Source organism: Chelonoidis abingdonii, chromosome 1, assembly GCF_003597395.2.
Source record: "Chelonoidis abingdonii isolate Lonesome George chromosome 1, CheloAbing_2.0, whole genome shotgun sequence".
NCBI lineage: Eukaryota > Metazoa > Chordata > Testudines > Testudinidae > Chelonoidis > Chelonoidis abingdonii.
The window spans coordinates 19,362,534-19,377,640 of NC_133769.1; the positions used below are offsets into that span (position 1 = coordinate 19,362,534).

Sequence of the window (15,107 nt, forward strand, 5' to 3'; positions counted from 1 at the left end):
GATTCTCTGCCTACTTCACAGATGGGAAAACAGAAGCGGTGTGCTTTAGACAGAAAGGTGTGGACTCAGGAGGTCTGGGTTCAGTTCCTGATTCTGCTACAGACTTCTGTTTGATCTTGGGCAAGTTTCTTATCCTCTCTGTAACTCAGTTGCCTATCTGTAAAATGGGGCTAATGACACTTTCCTTCCCTCATCTTTTGTCTTGTCTACTTAGGGCTTGTTTACACTTCAAATGCTACAGCCCCACAGCTGCATCTGCACCGCTGCTGTGCCTTGGATTAGACACTATTTACGCCAATGGAAGGGGCTTCTCCTGTCAGCATAGGTAATCTACATCTCCAAGAGGCGGTAGCAAGGTCGACTGTCTGCATGGGAACTTAGGTCGGCTTAACTACATCACTTTGGGTTGTGGATTTTTTGCACCTCTGACCAATGTAGTTAAACTGACCAAATAGTCTAGTGTAGACCAGATCTGTAAGATCTTCAGAATAGTTCAAGTCTCTTACTATGTTTGTGCAGTGTTTAGTGCAATGGGAACATGATCCTGGTTAGTACCTGTAAGCCCTACTGCAAAACTTCTCTAAGCCAGCAGAGGGAGACAGAATGAGGCTGAGAGTTCTTGGCTCTTGGTTCATCATTACTAGACCTCTACGCAGAATCAATATACGCCTTAAAAACAAACAATGGTTCTAGCCTGGAAAACAGAGTTAATATAATACGATAGCATTCTGCTGCCAATAATTCACGCCATACCTCCGTGAAGTTTACAAGGAACATATCATGTAAATAAAGACAGCCAATGTCAACTCTTTTGAAGAAATGTTTATTTAACAACTGAATACATGCTAAAAGAAATAATTTACAGCAGCAGTTTCATTACATTTTTCTCTCCAGTTTTCTAGTTCCCGTCTGAATTGCAGTGATAAATACGGAAGTAGAATTATTTACTACCCAGTGAGAAATGTGCTTACGAAGTGGCACATAACTTTGGTACTGAAATAGCAAATAAACCACCCTATAAACTGTGTGACAAAACCTTGCATTTTAGTCTTGTGTTGAACACATTGAAATGGAGTACCTCTAGATAGCAGTACTTTATACTGTACCTCCTTACCCTAGTCAAAAATATTTACATCTCTCTTGGCTAATGTGTAGGAAGCAAAAACTGAACTATTAAACACATACCATTGATATTCACTAAATAATACATAAAAAAGGATCCATAAATGCGCATTCACATGCATTTTAATTTTTTTTTTACATAGTGACTTCATTTGGGCCATCAAAGGTTAACTCTGTTCTGCAAATATGCAGTTTCTTAGCTTGATACTGTAGTTTAACCTAACCATACAGTCATTATGAGCTATTGAACTCCCATCTGCAGCAGTCCATGCAAATGCCAAGGGTAGTTTAGTAAGATGATATTCAAAAAAAAAAAATCTTGCAAATTTCTATCTTTAAACACATTTCAATAGTGTTTCCTGGTTATAAACAAAATCCTTTATTTCTCTCTACCTTAAATATAACCTTCTACTTGGTTCACCTAAAGCTTTGAACTGGAAGTTTAGAGATGTTTTTGCTAGTGATTTGAAGTGATGGTTTCCTTTTATTTGCAACATTGTGACATATAAAGAAAAAATATAAACAGGATGTGTGAGCTATACCGAAATTGTAGGTCATCCTTCTAAGCACAAATTTGTCACAGCCTATGGTCTTTGAAATCCGTTCATTTCAAATAGTATCAGATGCTGTTGTAACTCAGACAAATTCCTGTTTGTGGGCACTCTGGTTAACATCAACCTGAAAATCAACTGTTTCATCTTTGGGTCTGATCCTTTCAGCCTTTCCTTATGCAAGTAGATGCACACACTTCAGCGGACTGATTATGTCAGGAGTGTATGTGTAAGTTGAAATCTGCAGGGGCTGACCCTTTTATTTGTATAGTAAAACATTTATCATATGGCAAAACCGCATGGCTGCTGTAATTTTGCTCTTACAGAATGAATGATGTTTTACAGAGATTTTTTTTTTCTGTGAAGGAATGCCAGTTTTCAAATGTAATCTCTAATGAATCTTCTTTTCAATAGGCTGCTATAAAAGGGAACACAGTTGAGGGGAAAATAATAAGTGACAGTAACCATTTAACATACAAAGCAGCAGACTGGATAATTTGGGGCCTATTGAAGTCAGAGTTTTTTCCTCTGATTTCAGTAGGCTTTGGAAGTCCTCTTTGCTCAAGGGGAAAACGTTTAAAATAATTTTAATGACTTGGTGATACAAAGTAGCCTTAATAGGCTGAACAATGATCTATAAGTACAACAAAATACTTTAGCTGATAGGCTGTGATGAATTTCAAACACTTAGCTGAGAAATTAATGCTCACGTAGGGTCCTGATACAAGAGAGCTTGTAAGCACATGCTTAAACACGTGCTTAAGTTCATCATATTCAGCAAAGCATTTGCACGTGTTGCTTAATTTTAAGTATGCTTAAGTCCCATAGAAGTCAAGTTAAGCATATACTTCAGTGCTATGCTTAAAAGAGAAGGACTTAAGTGCATACTTTCAAGTTAAACACATCAGTTCTTTGCTGAATCTGGGATTTAAATAGTTAAAAACTAGCAAATTTGGATGCTTTAGTACATTTAGATCCAATGAGCCCTCCATGTTCACAACATCTCTGAAACTGATTCAAGTTCTACACAGAAGGCTTTTAGGATCGGGCCCTTAATGAAAACCTCATTGCTATACATGTTAGAAACTATACTTCACTAATTAGGATGAAGAATTATGTTTTTTTGTTTTGTTTTTTACTGAGTGGTAAAGAGAATTGGATCACATTGTGAGAGAGGCTGTGCCACAGCAGGTTGTGTTGCACTGTATGCGTGAATGCAGATAATATTGTGAATCATAAATGCAGCAGTGAGTAACAGTAAAAGAGGCTGGTTATTAACCTCAGAATAAGGGGAACTCTTTTATAAAGCTCTTATAGCAAACCAAGGATATCACATGGTCTCTAGTAATCTCCTCACTGACATGAATCAAAGTAATGGAGGGGGGAGGGATAGCTCAGTGGTTCGAGGATTGGCCTGCTAAACCCAGGGTTGTGCAGTTTAATCCTTGAGGGGGCCATTTAGGGATCAGGGGCAAAAATCTGTCTGGGGATTGGTCCTGCTTTGAGCAGGGGGTTGGACTAGATGACTCCTGTGGTCCCCTCCAACCATGATATTCTATGATTCTATAAGCCACGAGGAGTTTACAGACCATAGTGAGGTGAAATATGAGAGAGAGGACAGCTGATAATGGACTTCAACAAAACTGGGACATATCTATACTGGGGTGGACCAAAACCATTATTCATAGATTCTTAAAATGGAGATACTTATAGTACAATTACACTATATCTGACTTTATCCTGCAGCCCCATTGAATAGATACTGGTCCAAATTCTCCACTGCTGTAACCTCATATACTTCAATATGCCAATTTACAACAGCAGGGGACTCAACCCACAGGTGAAATGGACCCCTAGGGCCCCACACAGAGAGGGCCTAGGAATCAATTTTGGACAATATCCTACCACTTAGTTGTAAGTAAAGGTCCTTCTGAACTGAACAGGAGTTTTGCTCATGGATTAATGGCTGTGTATGAGCTACAGTATTTAGATGATTTTCTCTTCATTGGTTCAATCTATTCGTATCAAGATATTATACAAGCTGAATTTTTTCATATACACCGGACCCTCGCTAGAACATGTGTCTATATAGCGTGAATTTGCATATAACATGGTTGCAGCCATGGATCCCAAATTTAATTACTTTAATTGCAGTTAATTTTAACATGGTCCTTTCTATAACGCTGTCCCCGCGTTAATGCGGTACCGTGCATGGATCCCAAATCCTGCATTCTAGTGTGGGTCCAGTGTCCTATATTTTGGGGGAGAGAGAATTCAAAAACTTCCATGCTATACAGAAACTTTCATGTTAAATAGCATAGAAGTTACTTGTCATATAGAATGTCAGGGTAGAGGCAAGGGGGTTAGCTGCAGTGTTACTGCCATGAAAGAATTTCCAAACAAGAGAATAAAGCAGCTTGTCATTGGCTGTTGGTTTTTCTTCCCTTTAAACCAATAATTAGAAAGTACAATATTTCTAAGACAAAAAGCCTATTCTATTTTAGAAAAGAGCTAACGTTTACTGCATATTCGTCATGGTACATTTAAATTATAGTTTTAATAAAATACATCTTTAAATCAAAGATGAAAGAAGTCATCAGTAGTAGGCCAGTGTACTCCACTCTTTTTTTTCTTTTTTTCCCTCTGGATGCTGGCTGGTTCATACTGTTCAGATTTCCACAGACCATCTCATTCAGTATTGTTTTTACCTTTCCAGTACATATAAGCAAGAGACCTGGTAGGCCATAAAATAAAAAAAAGCCTTGCATCCATCTAAATGTTGGGATGTTGATCAGCTTAGCTAGTCCATGCAGTTTTTTCAGTTAAGTTCAGGGAAGGTAGCGCAGCTGATGAAAGGTGGGTTTTCTTTTACTTTCTTTTTAAATGGCAGCATGAAATATGATACTTTTCTATCTTGAGCAAAGGAGAAAGCAAAACCTTTCTGATGAATTCTTTGCAGAACTCGTTGAGCAATAAGCTAGGTCCAGAGTGAGTTTTCATCCTTGAAACTCTGTCTGGGGATTGGTGGGGGAAGGTCTGCTAGGAAAGTTAGAAATTGATTTTATTTAAATCTGGTGGAAATTGTTCGAACTTCCCACCCTTGTAAACATCCACATAATGCCATGAAAAAGTTCATGTATATTGCATTTTTTTTCCAGTTATCTGTCTATACAAGTTTTTACTTGGATGAGGTTCCTAGAGGTAATGCAGCTCAGACACTCCGTGGTGCCCTCTCAAATTCGTGGGTCCTCCTGTTCCTACCTTTCTTATTTTCTTGTAGGTGCTTCCACTTATTAGTATTCACCTGGGCATTGGCGGGTCTTTGCCGACGTTGTTTGCGGTCTCTTTTCCAAACCTGTTCGCAGAACTCATCCATTGTATTGAGGTTGGGGTGGTTGATTAACTGCATGAAGTCTCTATACCAGACTTTCTGACTAGGTGTCATGCTGTTGGAAATCTCTTTGACCTTGGAGCCATCACCATCATCTTCTTTATGAAGCAGCTCTTCCAGGTGTTCAGTATCAATTACTTCCAGAGTCACTTTGAGCAGAGTTTGCATGAAGCCATGCTCCACGGCATGACAAAAGTAAATGCCGGAGTCTTTCCGCTGAAGGGTCCGTAGCAGAAGGCCTTGTTCTGTCCTGATGAAATGATCATCCACTTTTATCTATGTTGGAGAAAATGAAACATTTCAACAATTATCTCTTATAAATGTTCAGAACTATTCCCTAACCATCCCTAGTTCCCTGGCATATTACAGTAAAATTTGGCATAAAAAAGCATATTACAGGGAACGAGCACCTGGTCCCTCTTTAGCTGTGAAAGGTTCCCCAAACACATGGAAACACTATAGATCTGCTGCTCAGGAAGCCAGGGAGGAAGAAAGTTTATTCCACAATCCTGTGTGCTGTGAAGCTCTGTGTGCAGTGGAACCTCTGTTAGTGGGGTTTGTGAGCAGGCTACGGGAGATGCAAACTGTGCAGAATCAACAGACCTACCATGGATGATACTAGCCACCATGAACCCCGGTGAACCATGGTCTCTGCTCTGTGCCATTCCTCTAGGTTGGGAAGGTGAAATCTGACCCTTTAGCCCCCACCCTGGTGCTCCCTAGTACAAAGCCCTCAGGCAGAGGGAAGTGTGCTGCTAGAAGAGAGGAAGGTATGAGAAAAGAACTAGATATGAAGCTTAAAATCACAAAGTACAATAAGCAGACTTGCAAAAACTCACATTTGTGCAAATTATTCAGATAGGTGTACAATTTGTGCGTGTGTGTGTATGTGCGCGTGCAGGCACATGTACATGTGCCCATGCAGTTGTTAGAGAAAGTGCATCACGCCCGTTGTGTCATCCACTAAAATTGGATACTAAAGAATTAAATATTTAACCAGCTAAGCAAACAAAGCAAAGCAAAGCAAACAATATAAAGCTCCTAATGTGACCAGATAGTCAGCATGCAGTTTGAAAAGGTATAGTCCTTGGCTTCCTTGTTTGACTCAGGTTCTAAGTTGCCTATAATTTTCATTCTTCAAAAAAATGCAATGGAAGACATTATTTTTGTTCTCCAGCTTCAGTCAGAGCTGTCTAGTCAGCAGGGTAAAGGTTATTCCCTTAATAATGATGTGATGATATGATCTGACTGTCTAAGAGGATGTCTGTGTTTCTACTAATCCCCTTGAGCACCTGGGCTCATATACTATATATGAAACAATGTAATGTAGGTAACTACAGAAGGAGAAAAAACTCACTTGAAAAATGTCAGTGTTGTGTAGGAAGGGTTAGTCAACTCTTTGTCTCTGTGGACATTTCTTTAGGTGTGAAAAATGATATATTGAGCACCATAGTTTTTGTGAAAAAGCAAACTGCCAATGTAGTGGTCTCCATATAGGCAAATGTTTTGAGATTTGTGGATAGTATGTGTTATGGAGGTCTAAACTAATAGTAATGCATTATTTATTATTATTCAGAAAGCTTCACAATTACTGTTATGTAGTTCGGATTCAGTGACCTGTTTTGTCTAATCATTTCTATTATGTATTAATTTAGGAGCACAAAAAAAGAAGCCCACCAAATGTTGAGATGGTTGGAATAGGTACAGTTTGAACCCAGCCTCCTGGTGAAATGTTAGTCAAGTGTAGTCAAGTGAGCAAAGAGGAGACATGTTTGAGAGCATCTAGGAAGGCAATTGGAATTTTGGAAAAGTTAAGGAAGCAGCTAGGGGAAGATAACTTCAGGAGGTAGCTTTGGAATTAGATCCAAAGTGCAGCTGGAAGAGTCAAAGTTCTATCCACTCTGGTTAAAAAAAAACCCTTTAATAACAGTGACAATATAGAATAATATCTAGCACTGTTTCTTTATTTTTATGGACTCGATTTTCCCTCAAAACTCCCATTAACACATCAATAACAGTTCAACACACAAAATGATGGCAGGACTGGGTAACATTTAGCTATTTGGTTGTTCTGCCGATGGAACATTGAGCAGGTCTGTGCCTGTACATCCACAATATGAATTTATTGCATAATGATTACTATCGCTGTTGACAAACATGGATTTATTTTTTTTTGCATACTAATGGTAACGCATCTCAGATCTACTTAAACTCTATTGATTGTGTACAAGTCTGTGCTATGGTTCTTAATGAAAAAACATTATGCTTTCCTAGTCCACTAACAGGCTTCTGGTCCCTCTTCCTGACTCTCCATCTTACCTACTTCCGAAGAGCCTCATAAGATCCAACAGGTCTGATAATGTTCCTATTGGGTTGCCTGAATGCTGATCCGGTCAGATACTCTATGGGGACTCTGTATTTAGAGGAACACAATGAAGTCTTGGTGAAATTCACCCCTGTGGAGAGGGCAAGTACCAGACCGCTTCACAATCTTATTACCAATGAAGCCTTATTGGATGGTATAAGTGGGGTTTAGGTGTGAATATGCTTTGTGCTTGCCTTCTTCACAGGGGTGGATTTCACCCTCTCAGGAACATATCTGACTGGAAAAACCTACAGTGTGGTGAATGCACAAGCAGTGAGTGTTAGGAATCTGCAATATCTTGAAAGGTACTGATGCCTTCAAGAGGGGATGTCTCCGAAGTGGAAGCAAAGAGACAAAGTTCATCTCCTGATCTGAGCTCTTCCAAGGCTCAAGAGGGTTCAAAGCCAGGATGTCTGTTCAGCCCCATCTTGAGCTGGCAATGTCTGCAGTAAGGACTGCAGGAGGAGGGATCTGGGAGGGCACTTTGGTCATTTAGGGTAAGCTATTTGGTGGGAGGGAAGAGACTGTGAAGGTTTCCTGTTGAGAAGCCAGAACAATCTTTTGAGGATTCATGGAATGAGGATAGCCTGGGGTAATAGAAGAGATGAGAGACAGGGAAAGAAGCAAGGCTCCATTTGCAAATCAAACAAAAGCTGGTCTTGTTTAGGTAAAGGGCTGGAATTCAGGTAGATTGTTATCTTCAATAACTCATGGAGGACAGGTGAGGTTTCAGAGGCCCGGAGAAGGGCAAACATAGTATCTAGCTTTAAAAAGGGAAACAAAAAGGACACAGGGAATTATCAACCCTACTCTGATGCCTTGAAAGATTCTGGAACAAATGATTAAATAATCAGGTTGCAAGCACCTACAGGATAATAGAGTTAGAAGTAATAGCCAACATGGATTTGTCAAGAACAAATCATGCCAAACCCAAGCTGTTTTCCTCCTATGACAGGGTTACTGGCTTAGTAGATAGAGGGCAAGCTATAAACGTGATATATCTTATTGTGGGGGTTTTTTTAGTATGGCTTTTGACACAGTCCCACATAATATTCTCATAAGCAAAGTAGTGAAATGTGGTCTAGATAAAATTACTAAAATGTTGATAGAAAAACTGCTTAAAAGACCATACTCAAAGGTTAGTTATCAGTGGTTCACTGTCAAATTGCGATTGCATATCTGGAATCCCAGAGGGATCTGTCCTGGATCTGATACTAGTCAATATTTTCTTTAATGACACGGATAATAGAGTGGAGAGCAGGATTTTAAAATTTGCAAATGACGAGATCAAGCTGGAAGGGGTTGCAAGCACTTTGGAGGGCAACATTGGAGTTCAAAACAACTTTGACAAATTGGATAATTGGTCTAAAATTAACAAGATGAAATTCAATAATGACAAGTGCAAAGTTCTACACTTTGCAAGAAAAAATTAAACGTAAAACTACCAAATGAAGACTAACTGTCTAGGCAGTAGTACCAATTAAAAGAATCTGGGGGTTACAGTGGATCACAAACTGAATGAGTCTGAAGTGTGAAGTTGTGGCAAAAAATGCAAATATCATTTTGGGATGTATTAACCAAATTGTCATATTTGAGACACAGTAGGCAACTGTCCTGTTCTAGTAGGCATTGGTGAGTCCTCAACTAGAGTACTGTGTCCAGTTCTGAGTGCTACACTTTAAGAAAGATGAGAACAAACTGAGAAAATCCACAGGAGAGCAACAAAAATATTAAAGGTTTAGAAAACCTGGCCTATGAGGGAGGGCAAGCTTTAGGAACTGCAGGGCCCGATTCGAATATCTGGCAGTGGTCCGGGTCTTCGGCGGCACTTTGGTGGTGGGGGGTCCTTCACTCGCTCTGGATCTTCCGTGGCACTGAAGGACCCCCTGCTGCCAAAATCCTCCGAAGACCCGGAGCAAGTAAAGGACCCCTCGCCGCTGAATTGCTGCCGGGTGAGTAAAAAAAGTTTAAAAGGCACCTAAGGCGTGGGGCCTGATTCAGGGGAATCGGCCTAAAGCTGGCCCTGCTATGAGGAAAGGGTTAAAAAACCCAGGCATGTTTAGTCTTCAGAAAAGAAGATGAGGGGTACCTGATAATAGTCTTCAAATATGGTAAGGGCTGTTATAAACGGGATGGTGATCAACTGTTCTTGATATCTACCTAAGGTACTACAAGAAGTAATTAGCTTAAACTGCAGCAAGGGAGATTTAGGTTAGATATTACAAAATAAATGTCTAACTTTCAGGATAGTTAAGCACTGGAATAAGCTTCTAATGAAAGTTGTGGAGTCCCCATCACCAGAGATTTTTAAGAGCCGGTTAGACAGCCATATATCAGAGATGGTCTAAATATACTCGATCCTGCCTCAGTGCAGGGAGCTGGATTAGATGACCTCTCAAGGTCCCTTCCAGCCCTATATTTCTATGATTCTATATTGCATGCTGTGATGCTGTATGATTGAAACACGACCATTTATATCATTAATATTGCCACTATTTGACAATTGCAACAAATCTGCTACAAAGTATGTCATGTAAGTTATTAATGGACAAGTTACAATCTATCAAATCTATCTAATATGATTATCCCATTTAAATCCATGTAACATCACTGTATCTGAAGTTATGAATATTGACTATATACCTGTATTTCAAAAGTGTTTGCTCTTGGCGTAACAGCCATAAGGAAGTTTACATCCAATCTAGCTAGCACATTGTGAATGGACCATTCAAGTTGATGTCCCATTAAAGAACACTTAACTCTCTCATAGAATAAGCTTGGCTCCACTCGATGAGCTTTCCAGTGGACACTTTAACCAGAATATTACGGCTGGTCCAAAGAGTCATCAAGCCATGTAAGGACATGTGACTTGCTCACGTGAACCTGGATTCCATTTTGTGCCTGTAATTTTCCACAAACCAAGACTGAGAGCACCTCCTCCACACGGGAGAAGGTATAAAGGATGTGGAAGCATCTCTATTTTGCCTCTCCTGCTCTGATCTATGGACTATGGATGTACACTAAAAGGAACATACTGACTATGGACTGAGGACCAGAGACCGCAAAAGCCAACCTGATCCAAGAACTTTGCAATAATTGTGTGTATGATTTTTTTGACCATTTTAACGCTCCCCTCTGTGTTTTCTCTTATAATTAAACCTTGAGATATTAGGTATTAAAGGACTGGCAATAGCATGATTATTGGGTAAGATCTGAGTTATTGACCTGGCTATGTGGCTGATCTCTATGTGATGAAATTGGTTTTCAGAAACTACTCATCACAGAGTCCAGTGTCTGAGTGGTGAGACACAGTCTGGAATGCCTAAGGAGATGACATTTTTTACTTCTTTTTAACCAGTGTGGCGAGATAGAAGTTTACTTTTGTTACCGGCTTGGTATAAGCTCATGATAGAATAACCACCAGTTTGGGGGTGAGTCTGCCCTATTTGTCAGCAATTTGACCTGAGTCTGGGATTTGCAGCTGTGACTCACTAGGGCACGGTGACACATGTATTTGAGTTCATGCTACTGTACCTCTTCTTTTCGGTCCTCATTTTGCTTCTGGAATTGCCAGTAAACTCGAGCACGCTGAGATTTTGGACTGCACTCCAAGAAAGTGCTGCTGTTCTCTATTCCGTAGATAATCTTTTCTTCCAGGCTCTGCCCACTTGGGTTATCTATAAGGCAAGAAAAGATGGAATAAAAGCCAATGCAAAATAAAATGGTCAGCAAAGAAAATCCTAATTGCCATATTTATATGCTCTTTTGGTAAATAACTTCACTGCTCCATCTTGGAGAGATATTCCAAATTAGTAGATTGGCATAGGTGGCAACAATTAACCTGATCCTCCACAACTGAGCACTTTTCACAGATATTTACACTTGTGTCTGGAATAAGAAAGATTGTTGGGTTTGTATTAAGAGCTATAGCACTGAACTGCAACATAATTTATGGTGTATAAGGATGCCAACATTTTGTGCCCACTTTGCATGGTGTAAATGACTATACGAATTCCCCAGACAGTGGAGAATCAGACACTAAGACTGAATTAGGACTGGGTGTAAAACGTCCAGCAAACAGCACTTGCACTCTGAAAATCAAGTCCCCTTATGGTGTCTCAAGTAGGCACCCTATATCAATATCAGTTTGGAAAATCTTGGGTAAAGTTCCTACCTACACAAATATCACTGCATTTTATTTATTTATTTTTCAGTTGAGCCAAGTGTAAAAACCTCAGCATTTGAAGTTAAGAAATTTCACTGTGAATATTTTGCACAACCCTAGTTTTTAGACATTAAGAAAAAACATCTAGGTCACGACAAGCATTTTTTATGACAAAACTTATGTGATGAGAACATTTGGGGTGTAGTTTTAGAATGTCTATAATGATGCCTCTTGGGCTTTATGATCACAATTCTTTGGAGCAAAGTAATAAAACATGAGACTTTTTACAAGTACTAATAATGTGTTTAGATTATATAGCATTGCAGTTTGTTGCAGCTGTTAATGACCAGGAGTAATGTTTTTGAGGAAACAATCTTCAGTTAATCATTTCCTCTGGTGGTATAATTTATGGAAATGTAATGAGATGAATAAAACAGACATTATAGAAAAGAGGGGGAGAGAAAGAGGAAAGTTAAATACATTACTTCCTTCTGTAACAATAATACTCCATGATATCTACCAACTTGCTGGAAATATTACATTGCTTTAGGACTTATGTAGCATTTGATTCTCCTCCAATACCACAGAGGCAGTAAGGCATCATATTTCAATGCTCCACCTTAGCTCTTTAAAATGCTGTGGATTTAAGCGGCAATAGTACAATCATAATGGAGAATATATGGAGAGAAAGGGATTGATAAGCTATTTAACACCGTTGATCTCATGGGGTTTCCTGTCTTTTTTGCCATTGTTTGTGGTGGTTTCCATATTACCCTTTTGATCTTTAGTATAGCAAATCTTTACAGAATCTGATTTTTTTTTTTAACCAGGGAAGAATGTATAATTAAAAACCTCTGCAGAGCAATCCTATGTCAAGGGTTGTTTGATTTCACAATATCTTTATCATATTGGCTGTTTTATTTAGCCAACACAGTTTGTTCGAGGAACTGCTGAGCCAAAGGGAAGAAAGAAAACCATAGTCATGGCTTATGTTGATAACAGTAATCATATGTTTTTCCTTAATGACATTCAGCCCTCAAAATCCAAGTGGGGTAGGAGAGGAATTGATGTCTACCTAACTCTTTGTAATGAAACATCAAATGGTCTATAAACACTAAACAGCTAAAGGAGTATTGCTTTGCTTTTCTCTGCTGGATTGTGAACCTTTAGAGCAAGCAAATGGGGTGCTATGTAAATACATGAGTGAGTGAAGCAATTTTTTGGCTTCATCTGGAAACTGCAGCATTATGGAGACTGTCAGATAGGCTTTGGGGTGGAGTGGTGGGGGATCACGATGTGAGAAAGCAAAGAAAGGGAAGGAGTGGAAAAATCAAAGGCAGCCAAAAACACTGTTGTAGAGCATTAGGTTGAATCTGGGAGAAGTAGGGAAATGACAGAAATGTCAAGAAAGGGGAGGAATGGGTAGTCAGGTAGTATTGGGATAGACTGAATACAAGAAGGTGGGTGAAATGGTGGAGTAGGCAAGAAAGCAGGATGGAGGCCTAGAAGTGATGGAAAAGCCTGGAGAGAAGCTGGGAAGGAAAATTAAAGGCTGGAAAGGTCAAAGGAGCAGTTAAAAGAATCAGAAGGCTATGGAAGTCATGAAGTTGGCCATGAAATTCAAAGCTATATCCTGTTAGAATGTCACAATTCCCAGGGTGACTCTAACGACAGGATCGATTTATTATCCTGATAAATTGCCTTTAAATACATTACCTCTGACATAACAGAAGTGCTTAGAATGGGAAACTACTTACACAAAGGAGATTTTTCTGTATACTGATGCTTCTCTACATAATCATATTCCATGAGGTGCTGCGAGTCCCTGCAACTAGTATGGGGAAAATGCAGAACTTTGTGCCCATTTAATGGTGAATAATAATAAAAAAGAGATTAATGAATCCACTACAGATACCATTGGGGGACTTGTCCTTTAGCTCAAGCAGAAAGGTTCATGCATTTAGAACTGTGAATCTGGATTCATACCTTAATATTTGACCAAGAGTGACTGGTTACACTGAGCATTAACAACTCCTTTTAATGAAAATGTTTTTTGTGGGTGTTTGGCACTTTTCAATATTTCGCTTACAGTGCTCATGTTCTATTGTGACTCTGCAATCAATTTTTCTATACACCCAAGAGATATGGTTGGTGCATAAGCTATTTGTATCCTGCTCTACGCACATTCAAATGCCTAAAACACTCAGGACTTGTCTACATTACCCACTAGATCGACAAGCAGCGATCAATCCAGCGGGGGTCAATTTATCACGTCTAGTCTAGACATGATAAATCGACCACCAAGTTATCTCCCGTCGACTCCGGTACTCCACTGGGGTGAGAGGTGCAGGCGGAGTCAACGAGAAAGAGTCAGCTGTCAACTTACTGCAGTGAAGACACCGTGGTAAGCAGATCTAAATACGTCGACTTCAGCTACGTGAATAACATAGCTGAATCTGCGTAATTTATATCGATCCCCTCCCCCCCCAGTGTAGACCAGGCCTCAGAGGCCTCTTGGTGAAAGTTGCTCTGTACTGTCTTTGAGAAAGGGTAAAAGACTGTCCTTTTTAACACACACAAAAATGTATCTCTTTGTGCAGTTCTCTGGCACAAGGAGGGAGAATGAACCAGTAGTGAATGCACAGGAATTCCTAAAGGTGCGATTGGGTGGAAGGACCACCAAAGCATGCAATTGCCATGCAGAAGAACCCCATTCTGCATCTGATACCCACCAGATTGCCATGTGCAACATGGAAAACAGCTTAGACGGATTTTCCATAGGATCAAGTAGCTCAGTTGTACAGTGTGTGACACGTTTCCAGCTGAAATAGTGAGTGCATCTGGTAACAGTCCATAGTTTAAATTCAATGTGATTTTGTAATGTGACAGCCTAAACGGAGTCAGAATTCAGGTGGGAGAAATTTCACTTTAGATCAAACAACTGAAGCTATCCAGTATGTGCATTATTTTGAACTCAGTGTCTTTAAGCTCTAGTGCCTTGTGGAACTAAAGCTGGAGGGCATTGTCAAGACATTGCAACTGTTTTTCTCTGAGTTAAAAGGTGTTTCTAAGCACTTTCCACTTGGCTTCTCATTGAATTTGACTTCATCAAGGGTATCTTGCCATCAGCCTTTATGCGTCTCCTGTTGATGTATTTGAAAAAGTGTTTATTAATATGACTTTGGATGATTAGAGTAGGTTTTCCAAATGAAAAATACAGAACCACATGATTGGTTTCCAGTAGGTTGCTAGAACGGAAACTTAGATGATGTTTGATAATGCCTTAGTTCACCATCTGGTAAAATGCATATCATAAAAAGTTGCAAACTGTTATTGTCCATATAGTCTTGTGGACTGGGGGAAGTGTTGATGTGGTATATCTTGACTTGAGCAAGGCGTTAGATACTGTCTCACATGATCAGAGGGGTAGCCGTGTTAGTCTGGATCTGTGAAAGCAGCAGAGAATCCTGTGGCACCTTATAGACTAACAGAGGTTTTGGAGCGTGAGCTTTC

The 15,107-nt window shown here is 39.7% G+C and overlaps 1 protein-coding gene across 1 annotated transcript in view; it reads right to left on the bottom strand.

Moving 5' to 3' along the window:
* Positions 1-870: 870 nt before the first annotated feature.
* SEMA3A (semaphorin 3A) overlaps positions 871-15,107 on the bottom strand; it is a 209,291-nt gene continuing 195,054 nt past the window's right edge. The window contains exons 16-17 of the mRNA XM_032801540.2: positions 10,964-11,106; positions 871-5,340 (exon numbers count right to left, since the gene is read on the bottom strand). Of these exons, the coding sequence (XP_032657431.1) occupies positions 4,885-5,340; positions 10,964-11,106 (599 nt within the window). The 3' untranslated portion in view covers positions 871-4,884. The remainder of the gene's footprint in view (positions 5,341-10,963; positions 11,107-15,107) is intronic.